This window comes from Antechinus flavipes, chromosome 2 (assembly GCF_016432865.1).
Source record: "Antechinus flavipes isolate AdamAnt ecotype Samford, QLD, Australia chromosome 2, AdamAnt_v2, whole genome shotgun sequence".
In the NCBI taxonomy this organism is placed as follows: domain Eukaryota; kingdom Metazoa; phylum Chordata; class Mammalia; order Dasyuromorphia; family Dasyuridae; genus Antechinus; species Antechinus flavipes.
Window position 1 is genome coordinate 354,267,004 of NC_067399.1, and position 27,376 is coordinate 354,294,379.

The following is a 27,376-nucleotide window of genomic DNA, read 5'->3' on the forward strand; positions in this document are numbered from 1 at the left end:
GGCTTCCAGCTTCAAGAGAAAAGATGGACAATGTTAATCCCACTGCAGAGTGCTGAAGGCAAAATAACACTCTGGGAAGAAGCCAACATAAGAGGAGCTATAAATATCCATCATATCCTATCATCCCTATCTCCCAGATTGCTACACTGGAGACTTTAGAGTTGTCCCTCGGGTGAAATCTGAGCCTCTCCCTTCAATTGAGCTGAGTTACCTTATTTCTATGAAAAAGCTTCTTCCCTTTGCATTGCCTAGTATGTATATTCTCCTCTTTATATTTTTTCTTATCTCTGTTTTATTATCAACTTGGATAAAGGATTTTATTTGCTATTTATTATGTCTATTCATTGAAGAACTAGTATTTGTTGGGAAGATATTCGAGCATTGTATATAAAGCTTGGGTCCTTCTTTCCCCCCAATTAATGGATAGTAGGTGGCATAGTAGATAGAGTGCCAGCTCTGAAGTCATGAAGACTCACTTCCTGAGCTTAAATCTAGCCTCAGACACAACTAAGCTGTATGATCCTGAGCAAACCTTACTTGTTTCAGTTCCTCATCTGTAAAATGAGCTAGGGGAGGAAATGGCTTCAAAAGGGGTCACAAAGTCAGACACAACTAAAATGATAAAAAAAACAACAGCCAGAAATTTCACTTGATCAACTGTGATGGATTTGTTTCTTTTCAACAAGGAGGTGATTCAAGGCAATTCCAATGAGTTGTGATGGAAAGTGCAATTCACTTCTAGAGAGAGAATTATGGAGATTGAATTGAAGCAAAGTATAGTATTTTTGTTTTATATATATATATATATATAATTGAGAAATGAGGCCTTTATTAGAGAAACTTGCTGTAAAAATGTGGGTTTTTTTCCATTCCCTGAAAATCTTTGTTTTCATGTAATCAAAATTATCCATTTTACTTTTTGGTATCCTTTCTATTTCTTGTTTGGCCATAAACTCTCCCCTTATCTATAGATCTGACAGCTACATTTTTCTATGCTTCCCTGATATGCTTTTTTATTATTATTATTACAACTGAAGTCTTTATTTTCAATAACAGTGGAGTAAAGAATTTATCAATATTTCAGTTGGTTTGTGATCTAATCAATGTTCATTTTCACTTCAGTAGTATAGTTTACATCTCTTCAATCCCAATCCTTTTCAATCTCTTTGGCTATTGTTCATTTCCTCCTATAAATCTTCTAAAGGAGATGTACAATTTCCTGGGAGCCTGATTTGCAGCAAAAATGTCTCTTAACATTGTGTGGATACGACTGCAGTGTGCAAATTTTCTTCCTCTTAGTACATAACTAGACTTATCTTCTTTTTGAGTCACACATCTCTTTGATATAAATTTTACTCTTTTTGCATATAGATCTTCCCTGATAATGTGCTATGGCCTATTTTTGCCCACACCACATTTTTCTATTGTCCCTTGGGTCAACTACAATTTTGTTGCTTTGAAGTTTGTAAAATCCAGTGATTCACAGCTACATAGCATCACCCAAGTAATATTGGTGTTAAAAAAAAAGATGGACTTTGATTTCTGGGAATAGCTGGAAGTCACTGAAAGGACTGTATAGTTTCCCAGCTACAGCCTTGCTCTCATTTCACCATTGAATTCTAGGACCATAGATTATTTATAATAAATGATTATGACAGCTATCCAATATATCAAAAAATCTCAAAAGTTGGAAGAGACCTCAGAGTCCAATTAATCCAATTTATGCATGAACAAGTCATTGCAACTAACTGGGCAAAAGGTAATTTCAGGGATTAGGAAACTCTAATCCACCTTTTTATGCTTCTAGTTATTGTTTTGTTCCTCCCATGTCAAGCCCTAAATTTTCTTCTTTCTACTTTTAATTTCTATTATTTCACTTACTCCCAGTTCTGCTCTCTTTTTCCAAATGGAATAGGTCCAATCCCTCAATAATTGTCATGTCCCCCTTATCCTGCTCCTCTCCAGGATAAACATTCTCCATTCTTTCTACTGATTCTCCCATGGCATCAACTCAAAGGCTTTCAGTATCCTTCTCATCCTCTGGCTGGTCTCCAGGTTATCATCATTCATCCTAAAATGTGGCATCTCAACATTGAATGTAATAGGCTATATGTGTTCTGACCTGGCAGAATACAAGAGCACAATCATCAACCCAGGCCCATACCCCATGCTTCTTTTAAAAAGAAGGCTAAGATTTGTATTTTTTTTTGATTGCCTGATATGCTTTTGATATCATCTTTTATTTCTAGATCATTTAGTATATTTTGGTATATGGCATGTGATAGTCTCTGTCTATTTTTTGCAGTCGAGGACACAAAAGTCATCCTCTGTATCCTGAGCCACTGTCATTGTCTTGAGTTTTGTCTTGCCGCTAGACTTTGAAGACTTGGGAAGAGAAATTAGGCTGATGAGTTTGTACAATTATGCTTCACTGAAGTCCAATTCATGCACAAATCAAGACATTACCTGTGACATCACTGGTCCTCTTTGAAAGCTAAGGACAAACAACAACAAATTTCTGCTAAACTGCTTTTTAGTTTCCCAGCAATTTTTGTCAAATGATGAATTTTTACCCCCAAAAGATTTGCACAAAAGAATGGATCTTTGGGTTCTATTTTAAGGCTCTTAAAATTTAAAGCTCTTCCTACTTGACCAGTCTTCTCACATTTTACTTCTCTCCATAGTCTACAAAATCGAGCAATATAAACTTACTTCTATTCATTGCACAGAGTCCTCTGGCTATCTCCCATGCATGGCAAGCTTTTCCTCCTCATCTTCATAGCTTAATAGTTAAGGGGTAGTATAGTGTTCTTAGTTTGGTTTTCTTGAGGTCTTTGGGGCAGTCTTCTTTTCAGCAGATTATTCACCACAAGAATACCAGGTGTAAAAGTCCAAAAGTCTTTATTGTCTCCTTCGCCTACTGCTCAGTTAGCTTTCTAGTGGCCTTCAGAGAGGACTTGGTTTCAGTGGAAAAAATGCAGGAGGCCAAGCCAGCCATCACAAGGCTGATGAAGATGGAAAATGAATCTCTCTCTCTCTCCTTGTCTTCGAGAGCTTGAGCTCCCACTTCCCTTTGTCTTCTCTGGATCTCTATCTGGCTGAGGCTCCCAGCTTATATGTTCTACACTGAGTATAAGCCAATCATTATATTACTAGGAAACCATTATTTGTTGTAAAATTAAATCAATCATACTGAACTTAGAGAACTATTAAGCACCATGCTAAACTAGATAACCATTGTCTCATCAATTCTACTGACTTGTAAGAATCCTTGTTTCAGAATTCTGGCCCATAACAGGCCAGAAATAGGATGATTGAACATTCCATATATGGGGCACAAGTGTCAGTGCAAAGATACAGAGAAGGGAAATGGATCAAAGGTAACTATAGCTAAATCAAAGAGCACATAGAACAGAAGAAACTTGGAAAAGTAGGAAGGGACAAATAAAGGAGATTAAATCAGATCCTGAAGGTAATAGGAAGCCATGGTAGTTAATTGAACACTGGGTGACATGGTCAGACACTTTGGAAAGCTGAATGGAAGATGGATTGTGGTGGGGAAATACTTGAGGCAAGGATACCAGTTGAAAGAATTTTGCAGTAGCCCAGGTTTATTTTATAGAGGAGGAGAGTAAGGACTATAATAGGATCTGACTTGCTTACTCACATACTGGCAAAACAAATGTTCAACTTCATTTCTCCTGACTTCATATTCAATATGTTACTTATTATAACATGTCTGATGATTCCAAGTGACTTGCAACAAAAGCCAAGGATATGCTGGAACCAATTTATTATACCAACTCCATGGACCCACTTGTTAAATTTACATTTTGGAAATTGTCAAATATTACAAATCAGAGCTTGATTTGTTGTTTCATTGACTGTATGGACCTAAGAAAGAGATGGAGAAAATGTCAATAATGCTGATTAAATTTAAAAGTACATCATACAAATATTCACAGCTCCCCCTTTCCTAGCTGGTTGTTAAACATTTTTCAACACACCCTTAACAAAAGCCCATACCCTTAATTTTTGTTTATTTATATTTATTTATTCTTTTTAAAAAAGTTTTGTTGATGAGTTTTGTTCTTATACCAAATTATTTCCTGATATATTCTAAATTATCATTTGTAATTTAAAATACAATATATAAATAAGCAAAATCTATCAATTGTACTATTCCACACTGTAACTTGACTCAATATAGTATGAAAGCACAGTATGTTATAGATATTAAAGCATGATAGTATTATGGTAGTTGCCTAATCTGAACAATGGGGGCTTACTTGAATCAGAGAACTGATTCAATTCTATTCCACCAATTTCAAGGAGGTATCTTGATACTGAAAGGGGAGTTGTTGCTAAGGAGTGACTAGTTTCAAGAAAACATTCTCTCCCAGGGTGTATTAGCATTAACATTATTATAGTTCTGTTTGAAGTTTAAAAACCTTAAACTTAAATTATGTATTTATTTTTACTTTGCTATGGAATTTTGTCTTTTATTTTAGGATTATCATAAAATTTAATTGGAGATTGGTTGAGGGAGAGAAAATTACATTTTACAGGTGGATCTCTGCCCATTTGAGCCTTTCTCCAATCAGGAATGCTTGCATGTTACTAAATTATTTTTGGTAGACTTTGGCTAAAATACAGAATATAGTTTTTCTTCAACAATTAAATGGTGTCTTGACACTGAGATCCCAATATCTAATAGGAGATAACCCTTTCCAAAAACTTTGGAATCAATTAAATAGAGGTAAGGGAACCTTTTGAAATCCTAAAGGTTTTCCTGAATAGACCTGCCTGATCTTGCTGGTTTCTTATAGTACCTTGTGGAATCTGATCATGTTAAAAAAGTCAAATCTATCAGATACACCAAATACTATCAGACACACAAATACCTCTTGTATTTGTGCATGTTTCTGTCTGTGCTTGTATTTGTAGCTTCCTTGTGTGTTGTCTAAATTATGAGTTATAACATAAGTCACCTTCCTGGTCTGAGATTAAACCAGTTTCATCCTCACTGGACTGTTTGTGATCCCATTAGGGAAAAAACCAAATGTGCTCAGAAAATAAGAGAATTTGGTCCAATCCCATGATCTTGTAACAGGGAATTCTTCCTTATCCTCTTTCTTAGAACTGGCTAAAGATCAAGCCTGAGCCTAGTCAACATGAGTTTAGCCACTTCCCAAATCCTGGGAATGTCATGAATCTCTATGCTCTCAGTTCAAATGTAATGCATGGTGCATGCATAAAACTGAGTGACTGTTATTTATGTTCATTAAGACTAATAGCACACAAATAAAATTTATATCCATCAATGCATATAATTAAACTTTATTGGTTATTCAAAAATACAAACCTTTCTAGGAACAAACAATATAAGGAATGAACCTAGCAACCTAATTCTAAGTGTTTCAGTAAGTGGGGCTCATATTGATTTCTGCCCATGACATGTGTCTCCCTGAGGCAGCTTTCTGACAAGTCTTCATCAGTCAGCACTGCTCTTAAATGAACATGGAATGTTCTAATTTTCAAATGGAGTCAATGAAGGAATTCATCCTAGTCTTGAGTCTGTTGACTGATATTAGGACTTTTGTTGGTTCTGTTATTCTAGAATGAATTTTGAGGTGATATTTTGTTATGGGCTGAGGCTCGGGTTGATGCACTGAGGTCCCAAGCACATGAGGCTAATATTGTATTGGACCATAATCTATTAATATATAAGCTTGGAGAAAGAATGGCCCCCGCCCACTCTTTGTGCAAGTCCTAATGTGTTGTATAGGAAATGACGATTTTGGTGGGTGGAGGCAGGGGAGTGGAAAAGGAAGGGGAAGGAGAGACTGCTTGCTTTTGCCATTGCCACGACCTTTCAGCTCAGATCTCCCTCTGCTAGCCAGCTTCCTATCGCAGCTGCCCATATTGCTATCGAAATCCTTCTTGCCCATATTGCCATTGCAATCTTTTTTCACCTCTTCACTTCAATAAAGATTGAAGATTTTCCCCTTAACCTGAGTTCCTGACTCCGGCTGATTTTAAATACAGGATCATTATAATATTTTAATGTTATTCAGAGGGGAATGGAAAAGTTCAAGTGATTTCTTGTCTCTACTCTGCTATTTTAGCTCCATGTCAATAGGTGTGTTTTTATGGTTCTGGTTAAAGTGCTTTATAATTATGAATTCTGATTGGTGATTGATTATCTAAGAGTATAATGAATGGAAAATCAATCATTTCCTATCTAGCTGATCTCATCATTCTACAAGATGAAGTCAACTCTGAATTTCACACCTCCTTAGAACCTTCTGACCATGCTCTTTCTATTTCTGATTGGAGAAGGTGGGGTTTGGACATCTGTGAGATTTGCTCAGATCCTCTCTATAAAGAGGTCACACAATTTAGCTGCTCTCCTGGATTTCATGACCTCTAGAAATTCATCATCCTGCAGGATGAAAACAATTCTGTTATTTACCCCTTAGATCACTTCTCACCCTGACTGTCCTCATCACTCTGTGTTGGATAGATTAATTTCCTCTTCTGTTTTCAACTATTTTTAAGTGTTACTTCCCCCTTTAGATTGTAAATTCCTTGAGGACAGGAAGTGCCTTTTGCTTGTAAGCTCAGTTTTTAGAATAGTACCTGGCATATAGTAGGTACTAGATCAATGTTTATTGATTCTGACTCAGAATCAAAGCAAACTTTATCAGTTGTTTACTAGATTTGAGGAAGGGAGAGAGGTTTAACATAATGATTACCAAAATAATTATCTAATAACTATTTGTTGTTTCTGTGTTCAGCCTTATCTGACTCTTTGTAACTCATTTGGGGTTTTCTTAGTAAAAAAAGATACAGGGTGGTTTGCCATTTACTTCTCAAGTCTATTTTTACAAATGAAGAAACTGAGGCAAACAGGGTTAAGTGACTTGTTTGGACTCATGAGGTATTAGCCTCATGTCTAAGTGTCTGAGACTAGATTTGAACTCAAGAAGATAAGAGTTCTGATTCTAGGCTTTGGAACCCTATTCACCCCGAGCTCTAGCTGCTCTTATCAAACTATACATGTGATTATCTTTTTACAGAAGGGGGGGAAAGTCCCAAATCAAACAATCTACATAGCAACTACTTTAGTCACAAAATGGAGTCTTAAAGCAAAATGGAGCTGCTCACTTCAAGTTAAAATATATATTTCTTCTAAACAAGAATTTTCAAATAACATATAAATAATAACTTTGATTTAACTGGCATATAAGTGACAAGTGTGTTCTTTCTCTCTTACTGTCAGTTTGTGGCTTATTTAAGGTATGGGAACTTTTTCTGTTTTTAAATATAGATGGGTAGGGTTAGTGTATGAGCACTGGCCTTGGAGTCAGGAGGACTTGAGTTCAAATCCATTCTCAGACATTTTACAATTCTTAGCTGTGTGACCCTGAGTAAGTCACTCAGCCCTAATTGCCTCAAAAAGAAAAAAAATTATAAATATAAACTGGTCATAGGTAAGGTATTATTTAGACAAAGATCTGATCAAGGCTGCCAGAACTGAAGTAGAATAGTAGTAAATATTGCAGGAACATGACCAGATTCTTGTCAAACAATAAAGCAAAGAAACAGATTCCTTTGCTCATGAAGGTCTGAGATTACTTAAGTGGTAGAAGCTTCAATCAGGTTTTGTAAGTTAGATTCTATTATTAGCACCTGGGCTGAAGAATACTAGAAATTGTTGGACTTCCCATCTTTCCATAGGTGTCTTTGGATTATCTGAGGGCAATGTCTGCATTGGAAGCCAAGAAAAGAATAAATATAGAATCATAGCTCCACAATGATCCCAGAAAAGAAAATATACCCTGCCTAAGCAAAACTTCTTGAGCACCTCCATGTATGAGAGAAAAGGCATTCTAGAAACTGGAAGCTTTTACTGCTTTCCTATGCATGTCCTCTAAGCTTGGGCCCACTTTTCCTTAGACTTATTTATGGGAAATTCTGTCACAAACTTATATGAGATATATTATATTTTGTAGCTGTTGTTTTTGCCGTACCATATCAGTTGCCCCTAAGGTCTGCTGCTGGTTTTCTGGGGCTCAGCCAGTGCTGATACAACATGTATTGGACTGTCCTATACTCTCACTCAGTAAGACAGGCCCTTCTTGCTGTTCTTCTAACCAGTCTTGGACTAGAAAACTGTTCCATCCTATCTTTTTGTTGGTTCTGTTATTCTAGAACAAATTTTGAGGTGATATTTTAGTGTTATTCAGAAGGGAATGGAAAAGTTCAAGTGATTCCTTGCTCTATTCTGCCATCTTAGCTCCATCTCAATAGTTGTTTTTTTATTTATAATTGATACTTATATATGGATCCCATAGCCTTAGCCAATCAGAAAGCAACATTGAGTGAACTGAACCATATATAATAAACCAGTAAGGTCCTATCTAAGATATAGTGCCATTTAAATAGCCAAGAAGTTCCATTTACATATCCCTATTATTAATTAGTTAGCTTTTCTAAAAAATGAATGGGTTACTAAATGGGCATACTATGTAAGAAGACTTACTCCCACACTCAAAAGACAAAAAGACAAATGGAAATATATGCATGCTTATGATTTGGCAATCAACCTTTAACAAAAATAATATCATCAATTTTTACCCTTTGTCTACTAAATCTACTAAATCCTTCTTACAGGATATTCACTGGATCTATTCTACATCTTTCAGCAGTACGCCATAAGTGCTCCTGACACCCAAAACTTTTGGGCTTGGGTACACAGACCTTAGAAATACCTATAAATGATTATGGCTGTGGGACTGAAAGACATTGTTATTATATTGATGCAAAAAGAAAAAGATCTCAACATTTCCTTTTCTCTCACCAGACAGTATTCACAATTCCTCCAGTATTTTCTATGCCTCTACATGAAGCAGAGAAATTTCACAATGAGAAGGTTCCTTATTCATTGCCTTTCAGGGAGAATATAAAGAAATCCTATAATCATCTAAGCAGTGGTCTGTTGGCAAATATTTAACCTGGAAAAACAAAAAAATCTCTTTACACACTTTAAAATTTAATCTACATTATTAACATTTTCTTTTTAAGTCTGGACAATCAACAAGACAAGCTCAGACTTGTAACTTGACAATTTTCAAAGTGTAAATGAGCATATTGGAAATATAATGATCAACTCTCACAAGGTTACACAAACTAGTTCCAACATACCTCTGACTTAATATCACTTTTAACCCTGCCATCACAGACTAGTAACCTTTGAGTACCTATGTATAGGTGTCAAAATATATGACCTTATCCTTTGTGTACTCTCAGAATGGGCCAGAATGGACAAAAGCATGTGTCAAGTATCAAACTGATCCCAATGCAATTATACTCCTATCAGTAAGATACACTATAGAAAGACCACCTTTCTAATAGGGAGATTCCAACTGTGGCCCCCAGTTACTTTAATAGGTGTGGAAAACTTCAATGCTGTTTAAGCAGTCCAGCTATGAGAAACAGATCTGACCATGAGAATTGTGAGTCAATGAGACAACAATGGAATATTAAATACCCAAATCGTATCCCATTCGTTGTGCCAAAGACATGGAATCACTCCTGGTAGCTCTCTGAACAGAACAGTTAGTCCCATAAGATTGTAAAATGGGACATATCCTGTACAATAGCAGAAATAAGAGCAGGACTAAGAACCCTTGGCCAGATCAAATATGTAGCTCTGAAGCAAAAGCAGGACCTAATTATGGTCAGACCATATGGTGAGATATGTCAATAATCTCATAATAAGAGATAGTCAAGCATAGTCAAGACTTCTGCAGGAAGTCTTTCCTGATCCCCTCAAATGCTAGTGACTTCCCTTCCAAAATACCTATTTTGCACTTAACTGTTCTGTATACATTTATTTTTTTTTGCTTTATATTTATGATGTGTATATATATATATATATATATATATAATGTTATATATATATATATATATATATAAATTTACATGTGTAACCATCTGCCCCATTAAGATATAAGCTCCTTGTCAGGAGGGACTGTTTTATTCTTTGTAATTTTGGCCCTGGTGCCCACCAGAGAACTTGGTGCATGGTAAGGGCTTAATAAATACTTGTTGATTAATTAATGCAGAAACACATGTATATAAAACAAAAATATATGTATAACATTGCTTACTTGCATATATATCAAGGAAGCTAGAGCAATAATATATGCATAGTGCTACATGTTAACAAGCATACCAATAATACATATTCTGATAAAAGAAAAGATGATATATATGTATATTTGCTAAGGCAATTGGGGTTAAATTGATATTTGTATTGTATATATGTTACATATACTTCATATATTTATCTATTTACATGTAGCCTCCCATATATAATATTAGTATTTTGAGAGCTGGAATTATTGTTTTATATTTTTATATCCCTAATGCCTGGTATATAGTAGGAGTTAATAAATACTTTTTGATTGATTAGAACATGAATTTCTGCAATGGTTTTCATCTAATTGCAAGAATTAATTACTTCTCCCTCTTTTCTGGAAGCAGGACTAGAAAACTTGATCATTGATCACCTATACTTGGTGTTTCTATTATGGCTCTCTGAGCTTGTGGATATCCCACAATAACTATTGCCATCCACAGACCACAGACCTGTCATCCCATTATTGAAATTGTGGATGATATAGGCTTATGTCTTCAGATTTTATAAATATTCTCTGTTCTTCAGAGATTTTTCCAAGGAATATTGGAATGGAAAGTGGTCTTTTCAGGATTCCCATGCCAAGACCATCCCTTTCTTTTTACTATTAAAAGACATCCTGTTTTTCAGAGGTTAAGGCCAAACAAGCAAGCCGTGCCTTGAGTTTAGCTAACAACAATCCTTTGCATTCACTCTTTGAATGAATGCTACTATAACAAAATTCCAGAATTGTTTCAGACCTGCCTCAGGCGGTCCCTGAGCTCAGAGAAGCACTTGAAGAAACCGTCTTTGTCATGAAATCCTATGAGTCAAATTTGTCTCATTGCTGCTATCATTGTCATTCTTAGGTTAGAGCTCACCGTTTTGCTAAAGCTTGGTCTTGGTCTTAATCTTGTTAAAAGGGGTCTCCTCCTAAAGGAGGTCCTAGCATGTGGATCTAGTTTCCAACAGAATACAGAAAGTTTTTACTTATAAACCCTATTAGCTTTTTGATTTTGTTTTATTTTATTTTTCTGAGTTAGTAGTGGTTGGTGCATAACCTCTGTGGTTCTTTGGTCATTTATTTTCAGAGTCTAACAATATACATCTGGGTTCAGCAGCCCCTACCAGTCTCTGTAGAGGTTCTCTATACCAGCTTGATTCAAATCAGTTTTCTAATCCTTCATTGGATACTCATACTTATTTTTTTCTTCATCTGAATATAAGTAATAATTCGGATTAGGTTCTCCTTGTAGGAATTCATTAGGCTGCCTATATTTCCTTTTCACCTCACCAAGGAGCACAACTCACTTCTCAATAAGTTGCTTATCCTCAAGAAATTTGGGGATTTTATTAGGAAGGGAGAGGAGGATTCAATACAACCAACAGATAGTAATACATTGTCTTTATATCTCATCCACCACTCTCTAGGACTGTATTGAAGATTGGCAAGTTGGTCAGTCTTTTATGATGAGGGTTAGCTTTCCAAAAGTCCAATCTCTGGACAATGAACTTAAGTATATCTAGGATATACTAATTGTGAGTTTGTGTCTTTGAGATTCCAAAATATAAGTTAATAGAAGCAAACAGATGTCTAAACATCAGAAGATATGACACAAACCTGCTGGCTGCTGGCACCATTCTTGGTACCACTGTGTGACTTCCCTATAAACATAACACGGTTGATTCCCTTGAGCTTTTTGCTCAGATTTCAGGTTCCTTAGCAAATTAAGCAGTAATCAACTGAAATGTTCAGTTTATGGGTCTCTATGAAGGTAATACTACTACTAATAATAATTTTAGCATTTATATACAACTTTAAATGTCTTTGAGATACCAAAATATAAGTTAATAGAAACAAAATCTTCAGTTTATGGATCTCTATGAAGGTAATTCTACTACTAATAATAATGTTAGTATTTATATACAACTTCAAAATTTGCAAAGCACTTTACATTTTTATCTCATTTGATTGTCATTACAATCTGGGGAGGTATGTGCTATTATTATTCCCATTTTAAGATAAGGAAACTGAGGCATACATAAGAAAAATGAGTCAGTTTAATTCAGTTTCTTTTCCCCTGTAATATACTTCTCTTTTTGTATTCTAAGGTGTTGTTAAAGTATTGTATGTCTTGTATATCTTTGGTTCTCTATAGTCTAGCAAATCATCTTATTTTTATTATAGCTTTTTATTTACAAGTCATATGCATGGGTAATATTTCAGCATTGATCCTTGCAAAACCTTTCTGTTCCAACTTTCCCCCTCCTTCGCCCCACTCCCTCTCCCAGATGTTAAAATATATGTTAAATGCAATATATGTATACATTTATACAGTTATCTTGCTGCACAAGAAAAATCGGATTTAGAAATAAGGTAAAAATAACCTGAAAAGGAAAACAAAAATGCAAGCAAACAATAATAGGAGTGGAAATGCTGTGCTGTGGTCCACATTCATCTCCCATAGTTCTTTTGGTGGGTGTAGCTGGTTCTCTTCATTATTGAACAATTGGAATTTATTTGGTTCATCTCATTGTTGAAGCGAGCCACATCCATCAGAATTGATCATCATATAGTATTGTTGTTGAAGTGTATAATGATCTCCTGGTTCTGCTCATTTCACTCAGCATCAGTTCATGTAAGTCTCTCCAGGTCTTTCTGAAATCATTCTGCTGGTCATTTCTTATAGAAAAATAATATTCCATAACATTCATATAACATATTTCATTCAGCCATTCTTCAATTAATGGGCATCCATTCAATTTCCAGTTTCTAGCCATTACAAAAAGGGCTGCCACAAATATTTTTGCACATAAGGGTCCCTTTCCCTTCTTTAAGATCTCTTTGGGATATAAGCCTAGTAGTAACACTGCTGGATCAAAGGGTATGTACAGTTTGATAACTTTTTGAGCATAGTTCTAAATTGCTTTCTAGAATGATTGGATGGCATTCAAAATTCCACCAACAATGTATCAGTGTCCCAGTTTTCCCACATCCCCTCCAACATTCATATTATCTTTTCCTGTCATCCTAGCCAATCTGAGAGATGGGTAGTGGTATCTCAAAGTTGTTTTAATGTGCATTTCTCTGATCAATAATGATTTGGAGCATCTTTTCATACGGCTAGAAATAGTTTCCATTTCTTCATCTGAAAATTGTGTGTTCATATGCTTTGACCATTTATCAACTGGAGAATGGCTTGATTTCTTATAAATTGGGGTCAATTTTCTATATATTTTGGAAATGAGGCCTTTATCCGAACCTTTGATTGGAAAAATGTTTTCCCAGTTTATTGCTTCCCTTCTAATCTTAGTTTTATTTGTACAAAAACTTTTTAACTTAATATAATCAAAACGTTCTATTTTGTGTTCAATAATAATCTCTAGTTCTTCTTGGGTCACAAATTCCATCCTCCTTCACAGGTCTGAGAGGTAAACTATGCTATGTTCTTCTAATTTATTTATAATCTCATTCTTTATGCCTAGATCATAAACCCATTTTGACCTTATTTTGGTGTATGGTGTTAAGTGTGGGTCAATGCCTAGTTTCTGCCATACTAATTTCCAATTTTTTCCAGCAGTTTTTGTCAAACAGTGAATTCTTATCCCAAAAGCTGGGGTCTTTGGGTTTGTCAAACACTAGATTATTATAGTTATTGACTATTTTGATTTTTTTTTCCATGTTCCCTTGAAAGTCTTGACTTTTTGTTCTTCCATATGAATTTTGTTGTTATTTTTTCTAGGTCATTAAAATAGTTTGTTGGGGAGTCTGATTGGTATATCACTTAATAAATAGATTAGTTTAGGTAGCATTGACATTTTTATTATCTTCGCTCGACCTATCCAAGAACACTTAATATTTTTCCTATTGTTTAGATCTGACTTTATTTGTGTGGAAAATGTTTTGTAGTTGTGCTCATATAGTTCCTGACTTTCCCTTGGCAGATACATTCCCAAATATTTTACACTACTGGTAGTTATTTCAAATGTAATTTTTCTTTGTATCTCAAGCTGTTGGATTTTGTTAGTGATATATAAGAATGCTGATGATTTATGTGGATTTATTTTGTATCCTGAAACTTTGCTAAAGTTGTCTATTATTTCTAACAGCTTTTTAGTAGAATCTCTGGGGTTTTCTAATATACCATCATATCATCAGCAAAGAGTGATAATTTGGTTTCCTCATTACCTACTCTAATTCCTTTAATCTCTTTCTCAACTCTTTTTGCCAAAGCTAGCATTTGTAATACAATATTGAATAGTAATGGTGATAGTGGAAAACCTTGTTTCACTCCTGATCTTATTAGGAATCCGAGGGCATTACATCCGGGATAGGATGACATAAGGAGAGTTTGCATGCTAAGGGTTTCAAGCAGCCAAGCTTGTTCCTGGACATGCTAGGCCAGGCAGGATTCCTTGCTGATGTGTTAGGTCAAGCATTTCCCAAACCGTGTCCACTGGAACCTTTGTATCAAGTTCTATAAGATTGGTATCTATGGGCGCTTCATTCTCTGGAACTTCTCGACGCACAGGTTCCTCCCTGGGCTTCGGGTGCATCAAGGTGAAGGGCAGTTCGACAGCCACATCACCTCCTCGGGAAACGACCAGCTTCACTTTGACTTTGTAGGACACGATGATTCCCAAGATCTCTTTATTTGTGCCATCCCTCAACCTGAGGGTACTGGAAGCCAAGTTGGTGTCTTCATGCTTCAGCTTGCCATCCAAAGCCAGGCCTCGCTTCTCCCGGTTGTTGGCCAGGAATGGGGTAAGGGTGTAGACTTTGCAGAATGTTGAACTTGGAGCCACCATGTCATCAGCCTCCTCCACAGCCACGGGACATTTGTACTGTGCCGTATTGAACAGGCAGATATCGGCATATTGGCGTACTGAAATTTTTATCTTCTTCACCGTCTTGTTGGTGTTGTTGACCCCTCTTAAATATAGTCTAGGTCATTCTGTACATGAAAATTATAGGGAAGTAGCCCTTCAAAAAAGCAGTCTAGGGGCTAGCAGGGAGTGCTAAAATTCAGTCCAGTGAAATCAAAACACCCTAGTTCCCTCTAGCTCCTCCCAAACCACCCTAACCCCCAGGCTTGAACTGTGATTTCAGGAGTAGCTAATCCTTGGGTGTACTAAATAAAAAGGGCTAAAATTCTTGCTATGCAATTAAAACAAAACAGTAAAAGCAAAATTAAAATTAAAATGTGCTTTCAAAATGCAGAATGAAGTCAAATAAATACATCTGATTCTTTTTCCTTTTTTTTAAATGTCTAAATACATTTTTTATATCCTACACCCAAAACTCTGTACATTTGGTTTTTGTTCTGAAATCAAAATGAATTTCCGATAGTGAGGGGGAAAAGATGAGAGAATAGGCATTCCCTCACTGACAATTTATCCCCACTACATATGATGCTTACTGAGGATTTTAAATAGATGCAGTAGTAAATAGATGACTATTTTAAGGAAAAGTCCATTTATTCCTATACTCTCAAGTGTTTTTAATAGGAATGGATGTTGGATTGTATCAAATGCTTTTTCTGCATCTATTGAGATGATCATATGTTTTTTGTTAATTTGGTTATTGATATAGTCAATTATACAAATAGTTTTCTTAATATTGAACTAATCCTGCATTCCTGGTAGAAATCCTACTTGGTCTTAGTGTATTTTCCTGGGGATGATTTTTTTTTTTTGCTAATATTTTTTGCTAATATTTTATTTAAGATTTTTGCATCAATATTCATTAGGGAGATTGGTCTATAATTTTCTTTCTCTGTTTTCAACCTACCTAGTTTAGGTATCAGTACCATGTCTGTGTCATAAAAGGAATTTGGTAGGACTCCTTCATTCCCTGTTTTTTTAAAAATAGTTTATATGACATTGGAGTTAATTGTTCTTTAAATGTTTGGTAGAATTCACATGTATGGAATTTCCAGATGGATTTCCATCTGGTCCTGGGATTTTTTTCTTAGGGAGTTGATTAATAGCTTGTTCTATTTCTTTTTCTAAAATAGGACTATTTAAGCAATTTACTTCCTCCTCTGTTAATCTGGGAAGCCTATATTTTTGAAGGTAGTCATCCATTTCACTTAGGTTATCAAATTTACTGGCATAAAGTTGAGCAAAGTAACTCCTAATTATTGCTCTAATTTCCTCTTCATTAGTGGCAAATTCTCCCTTTTCATTTTTAAGACTAACAATTTGATTTTCCTCTTTCCTTTTTCTAATCTTTCCCCTTTCTAATCTATCTATTTTGTTGGTTTTTTCATAAAACCAACTTTTAGTTTTATTTATTAATTCAATAATTTTACTTTCAATTTTATTAATTTCTCCTCTTAATTTTAGAATTTCAAATTTAGTATTTGATTGGGGGTTTTTTAATTTGCCCCTTTTCTAGCTTTTTAAGTTGCAAGCTCAATTCATTGATCTTCTCTTTCTCTATTTTATTCAAGTAAGCTGCTGGAAATATAAAATTTCCCCTATTACTGCTTTGGCTGCATTCCACAAATTTTGGTATATTGTCTCATTGTTGTCATTCTCTTGGGTGAAATTATTAATTGTGTCTATGACTTGCTATTTCACCCATTCATTTTTTAGGATGAGATTATTTAGTTTCCAATTACTTTTTGGTCTATTTTCCCCTGGTTTTTTGTTGAATGTAGTTTTTATTGCATTGTGATCTGAAAAGAATGCATTTACTATTTCTGCCTTTCTGCATTTAATTTTGAGGTCTTTATGTTCTAATATGTGGTCAATTTTTGTATAGGTTCCACGAACTGCTGAGAAGAAAGTATTCCCCTTTCTGTCTCCATTCAGTTTTCTCTAAAGATCTATCATACGTAACTTTTCTAATATTTTATTTACCTCTTTAACCTCTTTCTTATTTGTTTTGTAGTTTGATTCATCTAGTGCTGAGAGTGCAAGATTGAGATCTCCCACTATTATAGTTTTGTTATCTATTTCTTCTTGCAGCTCTCTTAACTTCTCCTTGAGGAATTTAGATGCTATACCATTTAGTGTATAATATGTTTAGTATAGATATTGCTTCATTATCTATCTTCATTATTTATCCTTTAGCAAGATATAGTTTCCTTCCTTATCTCTTTTAATTAGATCAATTTTTGCTTTTGCTTGATCTGAGATAAGGATGACTACCCCTGCTTTTTTTTATTTCACCTGAAGCATAATAGATTCTGCTTCAGCCTTTTACCTTTACTCTGTATGTATCGCCCTGCTTCAAGTGTGTTTCCTGTAAACAACATATTGTAGGATTCTGGCTTTTGATCCAGTTTGCTATCCGCCTCCGCTTTATGGGAGAGTCCATCACATTCACATTTTTGGTTAAAACTATAATTCTGTATTTCCTGCCATTTTATTATCCCCAGATTATACTTTTCTCTTTCTTTTTCTCCTTACCCCCCTCCACAGTATTAAATTTATGGGCACCATTTGCCTCATGCAGCTCTCCCTCTTTAGAATCCTCCCTACCCCTTAGAGGCCCTCCCCTTTTCTTATACCTTTCCCTTATTATTTCTGTATTCCTTTCTATTTAGCCTAGTCTTTTTCTTTTCCCTTTTCCTCTCCCACTTTTTAATGAGGTGAGAGAAGTTTCTCTGTAAACCAAATATGTCTAATATTTTCTCTTTGAGTCAAATCTGATGAGAGTAAGAGTCACACAATGTTCCTCCCCTCCCTTAATTCCCTCAGTTACGATAGGTTTTCTTTGCCTCTTTGTGAGATGTAATTTTCCTCTTTTTACCTCCACTTTTCCCTTTTTCTGATACAATCCCCTTTCCACTTCCAATTCCCTTTTCTAAAAATATTATAACAGTAAAATCAAATTATACTTGTGCTCTTTATATATGCTCATAACAGAAATACAGTTCTCAAGAGTTCTTTTTATCTTTTCATGCTTCTCTTGAGTTCTATATTTGGAGGTCACATTTTTTGTTTAGTTCTGGTATTTTCATTAGAAATAAGTGGAATTCACCTGTTTCGTTGAATGTCCATCTTCTTCCCTGGAAGAAAATGCTCAGCTTAGCTGGCTAATTTATTCTTAGCTGCATTTCAAGTTTTTTTTGTCTTTTGGAATATCAGATTCTAGGCCCTTTGATCCTTTAATGTGGAAGCTGCTAGATCCTGAGTGATCCTTATTGTGGCTCCTTGGTATCTGAATAGTTTTTTTCTGGCTGCTTGTAATATTTTTTCCTTAGTCTGATAGTTCTGAAATTTAGCCACACTATTCCTTGAAGTTTTTATTTTGGGGCTTCTTTTAGAAGGTGTTCAATGAATTCTTTCAATGCTTATTTTACCTTCTGATTCTATTATGTCTGAGCAGTTCTCTTTGATGATTTCCTGAACAATAGTGTCTAGGCTCTTTTTTTAATCATGGTTTTCAAGGACCCCAATAATCCTTAGATTATCTCTCCTAGATCTATTTTCCAGGTCTGTTGTTTTTCCAAGTGGATATTTATATTTTTTTCTATTTTTTCTTTCTTTTCTTTTTTCTTTTTTTTTTTTTTTTTTTTTGGTTTTGCTTGACTGATTCTTGATGGCTCATTGAATCATTCATTTCCATTTGTTCAGTTCTGATTTTTAATGAGTTATTTTCTTCATTTTTTTTTTACTTCTTTTTGTATTTGTCCAATTGAGTTTTTAAATGAGTTGTTTTGTTCTATAGAATTTTTTCCATTTCTTTCTTTTTTTTTTTTTTCAATAACTTTTTATTGACAGAACCCATGCCAGGGTAATTTTTTACAGCATTATCCCTTGCACTCACTTCTGTTCCAGCTTTTCCCCACTCTCCCTCCACCCCCTCCCCCAGATGGCAAGCAGTCCTTTACATGTTGAATAGGTTACAGTATATCCTAGATACAATATATGTGTGCAGAACCAAACACTTTTCTTGTTGCACAGGGAGAATTGGATTCAGAAGGTATAAATAACCCGGGAAGAAAAACAAAAATGCAAGCAGTTTATATTCATTTCCCAGTGTTATTTCTTTGGGTGTAGCTGTTTCTGTCCATCCTTGATCAATTGAAACTGAATTAGCTCTCTTTATTGAAGAGATCCACTTCCATCAGAATACATCCTCAAACAATATCATTGTTGAGGTATATAATGATCTCCTGGTTCTGCTCATTTCACTTAGCATTAGTTCATGTAAGTCTCGCCAGTCCTCTCTGTATTCATGCTGCTGGTCATTCCTTACAGAACAATAATATTCCATAAAGTTCATATATCACAATTTACTCAACCATTCTCTAATTGATGGGCATCCATTCATTTTTCAGCTTCTAGCCACTACAAACAGGGCTGCCACAAACATTTTGGCACATACAGGTCCCTTTCCCTTCTTTAGTATCTCTTTGGGGTATAAGCCCAGTAGAAACACTGCTGGATCAAAGGATATGCACAGTTTGATAACTTTTTGAGCATAGTTCCAAATTGCTCTCCAGAATGGTTGGATGTGTTCACAATTCCACCAACAATGTATCAGTGTCCCTGTTTTCCCACATTCCCTCCAACATTCCACATTATCTTTCCCTGTCATTTTAGCCAATCTGACAGGTGTGTAGTGGTATCTCAGAGTTGTCTTAATTTGCATTTCTCTGATTAATAATGTTTTGGAGCATATTTTCATATGGCTATAAATAGTTTCAATTTCTTCATCTGAGAATTGTCTGTTCATCCTTTGACCATTTATCAATTGGAGAATGGTTTGATTTCTTATAAATTAGAGTCAATTCTCTATATATTTTGGAAATGAGGCCTTTATCAGAACCTTTGACTGTAAAAATGTTTTCCCATTTTATTGTTTCCCTTCTAATCTTGTCTACGTTTGTTTTGTTTGTACAAAAACTTTTCAATTTGATATAATCAAAATTTTCTATTTTGTGGTCAATAGTGATTTCTAGTTCTTCTTTGGTCATAAATTCCTCCCTCTTCCACAGGTCTGAGAGGTAAACTATCCTATGCTCTTCCAATTTATTTATAATCTCATTCTTTATGCCTAGGTCATGAACCCATTTTGAACTTATCTTGGTGTACGGTGTTAAGTGTGAGTCAATGCCTAGTTTCTGCCATACTAATTTCCAATTTTCCCAGCAATTTTTGTCAAATAATGCATTCTTATCCCCAAAACTGGGTTCTTTGGGTTTGTCAAATGCTATATTATTAAAGTTATTGGCTGTTTTGTCCTTTGAACCTAACCTGTTCCATTGATCAACTAGTCTATTTCTTAGCCAATACCAGATGGTTTTAGTAACTACTGCTTTATAATATAATTTAAGATCTGATACAGCTAGGCCACCTTCATTTGATTTTTTTTTTCATTAATTCCCTTGAAATTCTTGACCTTTTGTTTTTCCATATTTTTTCTAGGTCATCAAAGTAGTTTTTTGGGAGTCTGATTGGTATAGCACTAAGTAAGTAGATTGATTTAGGTAGTATTGTCATCTTTATTTTATTTGCTCGCCCAATCCAAGAGCATTTAATATTTTTCAAGTTAGTTAGATCAGACTTAATTTGTGTGAAAGTGTTTTGTAGTTTTGCTCATTAAGTTTCTGATTTTCCCTTGGCAGATAGATTCCTAAATATTTTATACAATCAGTAGTTACTTTAAATGGAATTTCTTTTTGTAACTCTGTTAGGTTTTGTTAGTGATATATAAGAATTCTGATGAGTTATGTGGGTTTATTTTATATCCTGCAACTTTGCTGAAGGTGTGGATTATTTCTAATAACTTTTTAGTAGAGTCTCTGGGGTTCTCTAAATATACCATCATATCATCAGCAAAGAGTGATAATTTGGTTTCCTCATTGCCTATTCTTATTCCTTTAATCTCTTTCTCAACTCTTATTGCCAAAGCTAACATTTCTAATACAATATTAAATAGTAACAGTGATAGTGGCAACCTGGTTTCACTCCTGATCTTATTGGGAATGGTTGCAGTTTGTCCCCATTACATATGATGCTTACTGCTGGTTTTAAATAAATGCTCCTGATTATTTTAAGGAAAAGTCCATTTATTCCTATACTCTCAAGAGTTTTTAATAGGAATGGATGTTGGATTTTATCAAATGCTTGTTCTGCATCTATTGAGATGATCATATGGTTTTTGTTAATTTGATTATTAATATGGCCAATTATACTGATAGTTTTCCTAATATTGAACCAGCCCTGCATTCCTGGTATAAATCCGACTTGATCGTGGTGTATTATCCTGGGGATGATTTTCTGTAGTCTTTTAGCTAATATCTTATTTAAGATTTTAGAATCTATATTCATTAGGGAGATTGGTCTACAATTTTCTTTCTCTGTTTTCAACTACCTGGTTTAGGTATCAGTACCATGTCTATGTCATAAAAGGAATTTGGTAGCACTCCTTCATTCCCTATTTTTTCAAATAGTTTATAAAGCATTGGGGCTAATTGTTCTTTGAATGTTTGGTAGAATTCACATGTAAATCCATCTGGACCCGGGGACTTTTTTTTAGGGAGTTGATTAACAGCTTGTTCTATTTCTTTTTCTGAAATGGGACTATTTAAGCAATTTACTTCCTCCTCTGATAATCTGGGAAGCCTATATTTTTGGAGGTAGTCATCCATTTCGCTTAGGTTATCAAATTTATTGGCATAAAGTTGGGCAAAGTAGCCCCTTATTATTTCTTTAATTTCCTCTTCATCAATGGAAAGTTCTCCCTTTTCATTTTTAAGACTACTAATTTGATTTCCCTCTCTCCTTTTTCTAATCAGATTTAAGATTTATCAATTTTATTGGTTTTTTCATAAAACCAACTCTTAGTTTTATTTATTAGTTCAATAGTTTTTTTTACTTTCTATATTATTAATTTCTCCTTTTAATTTTAGAATTTCAAGTTTAGTAATTGTTGGGGGTTTTTAATTTGGTCTTTTTCTAGCTTTTTAAGTTGCAGGCCCAATTCACTGATTTTCTCTTCTTCTATTTTATTCAAGTAAGCCTCTAAGGATATAAAATTTCCCCTTATTACTGCTTTGGTTGCATCCCATAAATTTTGATATGATGTCTCACCATTGTCATTATCTTGAGTGAAATTATTAATTGTGTCTATAATTTGCTGTTTCACCCAATCATTCTTTAAAATGAGATTATTTAGTTTCCAATTACTTTTTGGTCTATTTACACCTAACTTTTTGTTGAATGTAGTTTTTATTGCATTGTGATCTGAAAAGAAAGCATTTACTATTTCTGCCTTCCTGCATTTAATTTTGAGGTCTTTATGTCCTAATATATGGTCAATTTTTGTGTAGGTTCCACGAACTGCTGAGAAGAAAGTATACTCCTTTCTGTCACCATTCAGTTTTCTCCAGAAATCTATCATACCTAATTTTTCTAATATTCTATTTACCTCTTTAATTTCTTTCTTATTTGTTTTGTGATTTGATTTATCTAAATCTGAGAGTGCAAAATTGAAATCTCCCACTATTATAGTTTTGCTGTCTATTTCTTCTCGCAACTCTCTTAACTTCTCTTTAAGGAAGTTAGATGCTATACCACTTGGTGCATATATGTTTAATACTTATATTGCTTCATTGTCTATAGTACCCTTTAGCAAGATATAGTTTCCTTCCTTATCTCTTTTAATTAGATCAATCTTTGCATTTGCTTGATCTGAGATAAGGATGGCTACCCCTGCTTTTTTGACTTCACCTGAAGCATAATAGATTCTGCTCCAGCCTTTTATCTTTACTCTGTATGTATCTCCCTGTTTTAAATGTGTTTCCTGTAAACAACAGATTGCAGGATTTTGACTTTTGATCCAGTCTGCTATCTGCCTCCTCTTTATGGGAGAGTTCATCCCATTCACATTTATGGTTAAAATAACCAATTCTGTATTTCCTGCCATCCTAATATCCCCAGATTATACTTTTCTTTTTCTTGCCCCCTTTACCCCCTTCCCTAGTGTTAAACTTATTTGTCCCACTTGCATCACACAGCTCTGCCTCTTTAGTATCCCTCTCTCCTCCCTTTGAATCCCTTCCCCTTTCTTGTACCCTTCCCTTATTATTCTTTTTCCTTCTCCCTTTTCCTCTCCCACTTTTTAATGAAGTGAGAGAAGAATCTCTGTAAAACAAATATGTCAATTGTTTTCTCTTTGAGCCAACTCTGATGAGAGTAGGATTCACACAATGTTCCTCCCCCTCTCTAAGTTCCCTCATATATGATAGGTTTTCTTTGCCTCATTGTCGCATGTAATTTCCCTCTTTTTATCTCCCCTCTTCCCTTTTTCTGACACTATCCCCTTTCCATTTCTACTTCTCTTTTTTATGTTATATCGGTAAAATCAAATTATACATATGGTTTTTATGTATATCCACAACAGAAATACAGTTCTCAAGAGTTCCTTCTACCTTTTTCTACTTCTCTTGATTCCTGTTGTTGGAGATCAAATTTTTTGATTATGTCTGGTTTTTTCCTTAGAAACAGATAGAATTCCTCTATTTCATTAAATGTCCATCTTCTTCCATGGAAAAAAATACTCAGCTTAGCTGGGTGGTTTATTCTTGGCTGCACTCCAAGCTCTTTTGCCTTTCAGAAAATCTGATTCCAGGCCCTTCAATCCTTTAATGTTGTGGCAGCCAGATCTTGCGTGACCCTTATTGTGGCATCTCGGTATTTGAACTGTTTTTTTCCTGGCTGCTTGTAAAATTTTATTGTTTAGTCTGAAAATTCTGAAGTTTGGCCACAATATTTCTCGGAATCTTTATTTTAGGGTCTTTTTCAGAAGGTGTTCGATGAATTCTTTCAACGCCTAATTTCCCTTCCACTTCTATTACTTCTGGGCAGTTCTGTTTGATGATTTCCTGAACAATAGTGTCTAGGCTCTTTTTTTCATCATGGTTTTCAAGGAGTCCAATAATCCTTAGATTATCTCTCCTAGATCTATTTTCCAGTTCTGTTGTTTTTCCAAGTGGATATTTAAATTTTTTTTCTATTTTTTTTTTTTTTTTTGGTTTTGCCTGATTCTTAATGGCTCATTGAATCATTCATTTCCATTTGTTCAGTTATGATTTTTAATTAGTTATTTTCTTCATTTTTTTTTTTTACTTCTTTTTGTATTTGTCCAATTGAGTTTTTAAATGAGTTGTTTTGTTCTATGGAATTTTTTTCCATTTCACAAATTTTTTTAAATGAGTTATTTTCTTTTTCCAATTCACAAATCCTACATTCCTGGGAGTTCTTTAACCTTTTTCATTTCACATTTCAGGGAGTTGTTTTTTTTTTTTTTTTCCAAATCTTTCTTTTAATGAGTTATATGCCCTTTCCACACTCTCTTGCAGAGCTTCTTTTTCCTTTCCCCCTTTTTCTTCTAGCTCTCTTTTAATATTTTTAAAAATTTTTTCTAGAAGAGTCTTGTGTGGTGGGACCAAATTATATCCCCCTTTGAGGTTTTGTCTGAAGACTGTCTGTTATTAGACTCCTCAGTGTTCCCTTTCACTATAGAAACTATCTATAATTAGAGCTTGCTTTGCTTTTTTATTCATTTTTTTTAAAAAAAAAAAAAGCCTTGGGGTCTGCCTTGAGGGCAAGGAAGTTCCCAGCTTCCTTTACAGAACAGGGATGAATGGACAGTGGCTGTCCTGTGAACAGGCTGCGAAGAATGGCCCCACTGTGGAAGAGTGGCAGATACTAATAACTGCGGAAGATAGACTGTCCTGTGGAAGAGCCACTGTCCTGGGAAGAGTGGCCATGCTGTGGAAGAGCAGCTGCCCTGGGAAGAGTGGCTATGCTGTGGAGTGTTTTGAGAAAAATTTGTTCCGTGGCCATGAAGGTGGTTGAAGTAGTGCTGTGGAGTGCTTAGAGTTTGGTCAGACATCAAAGACACCAAGGTCATACACTGAATCCTTGGCAGTTGCCAATCATCCTGTATTCCCTTAAGGCTTTCCATGATCCTTCCCTATTCTTCACTTTAATTATTAGCCACTATTGTACTACTTTACTGACAATGTCTCAAAAACTTCTTAGCTTAGATCAGAGTTTTAACTCTATGAAATATCTTGTCTCAGTGTGAAGCTTTATGATATATATGTGTTGCCTCCCAACTTTCATCTCTTCAGGGATGCTAGATTGTGCCATGAGTTCAGATAACTTCCATAATCTAAGGAAGCTTTTATTTCCCTAAGTGCTCTGAAAAAATATCTCACATCTCTCCAAGTAGTCTAAGTAATCTTGCTGCTCATGTGACCCTGTATATTAGGTATATGTAACATCAGGATTGCTTTGTGGCAATTTATAATCAATGTTACAACTTTTTGACCAACATGATGTCAATTTTAGTTTAAATTGTACAAGTTACCACAATGTGTGTGTATATATGATCTTTTTTTTTTTTTAAAGCAACTGGTTTGACCTACTAAAATAGCTACATATACACATCACAAGACATACATCCTGCTGCAAATCATGGCCTAAAAAAAAATTGCTTCCAATGAATCTATGCAGTACTAGGACATTGCATGTGAGCCCTTACAATGCATTATTTGGGATACTCTCTGTTGCACATATTTTCCCTTATTCTAAAAGTTTTTCCAAATTCAACATATTCTGGGTCTATATCTACTCAAATTCATAACTCACAGGCCTCCACTAATATATTTATTTCTACCAATTAGAGGACATGTTGGCTCAAAGCAAAGCATTTAAGGAAATAACATAGTATGAAAAGTCCCACAAAACTGGGACACACACTATTTACCAAGAGAGAACACAAACTAGACAGTATGTATGGTCAGAGAAACTCATATCTGTGTCTTCAATACCCATTCAAAGGGATGCTGTTAAAAAATACTTGTTTTTCTTAGCTCTTCAAGGTCATTCGGGTCTTGCACATAAGTAAATGACTATATTGAAGAAAGAACAAAAAAGTTAGATGAGGCTTTTCTGAGGTTAACACCCTTTGCCTCAAAAATTTTCCCCCAATTTCTGCCTTTCATATGAAAGTGTGGCAGGTTATATCCTCCCAAGGTTTTAAACCATCCTACATACCATTCCATTTGCAAATTAAATGCAAGTTCCCAGATTAGAAACCTAAAACTCTTGGTACTTGCCTGAACTGGGAAGGAGACATAGATGGGCCAGTGCTAAGACTTTCCACTGCAGAGTCTTTTGGCATTGGGGATGTTGCCAACTCATTGTGATTTGAGCAGCACTGAAGCCATAGATAATTGGTAATTATGTAGTATTTTCACTTAAGGGAAGTAAGTATGCCTCTCAGAATCTCCAAGTGGGACAAACTGAGAAAAAAGACAAAAGATTTGCCCAGGACTATTTGATTATCCAGTAAAGGATCTGGAGATGGGCTAGAATTTATTCTTTCCTTCATCTCAGGATGTTTCCCTCCCAACCTGGTAAAGCCTTATTCTAAATCACTCTATCAGAGCTGATAGAACAAAAATCGTTAAGTAAAAATAGTTACTGTGGACAACAGTTCTTGCTAGAATCACATATAAAAACTAGGAAAGATTTTCAAAATGATGTGATCCAACATCCTTTCATACATGAGAAAGTTAGGGTTGAATAATTTCCCAGGGTTCAACAGTTAGAAAAGCCAGGACTTCTTTCTTGGGGAGTAGTGAGGACAGAGGTGTTTCAAGGCTCCTTTATCCTCTTCTTTGTGGGGTGGTGTGTAGTGCAGGGTATCCCTGTCATGGATAAAAAGTTCTCATAGTTTTGATCCCTATCTTTGAATAAAATGTTATTAAATTCAAGATATCATGTGGCACATGTTTGGCCAACCCATCACTTTAAGGATGAGCAATGGTATGCCAAGATCTTTCTTTCTTCATTCAAAAATACCTGTTATTATTTAATCATGACATTTTTAAGCTTAGCAAATTTTGTGCTAACCCGAAGTCAAAGTATATCCTGAGCAGCTTCTACTTCATACAAATCACTGATCTTAGGGTTGACTTTGATTTAGGGATTGTGATTTGGGTCCTGGTTACCTGAAGGGATTATCAGCTTCCTTAGGTTCTCTTAGAGAAATTGAGAACATCTGGACAGAAATATTTCAAATATATAGATATACACATCTCAGAGTATTTTCTCACTATCCTTTAATTGGTACCCACTTTATCAGATGGGAGGTATTTCCTATCTCCAGTGATCTGCCTTGATTTTCTAGAAAATGTAGGACCCAAAAGAGTC

At 35.0% G+C, this 27,376-nt stretch overlaps 1 protein-coding gene across 1 annotated transcript; it reads right to left on the reverse strand.

Moving 5' to 3' along the window:
- Positions 1–14,537: 14,537 nt before the first annotated feature.
- LOC127546692 (beta-arrestin-1-like) lies at positions 14,538–24,921 on the reverse strand. The gene is made up of 2 exons (XM_051973679.1): positions 24,782–24,921; positions 14,538–15,131 (listed from the first exon to the last, which is right to left on the reverse strand). The coding sequence occupies exons 1-2, from the start codon at positions 24,919–24,921 to the stop codon at positions 14,555–14,557; spliced, it is 717 nt and encodes a 238-aa protein (XP_051829639.1). The 3' UTR covers positions 14,538–14,554.
- Between the last annotated feature and the right edge of the window lie 2,455 nt (positions 24,922–27,376).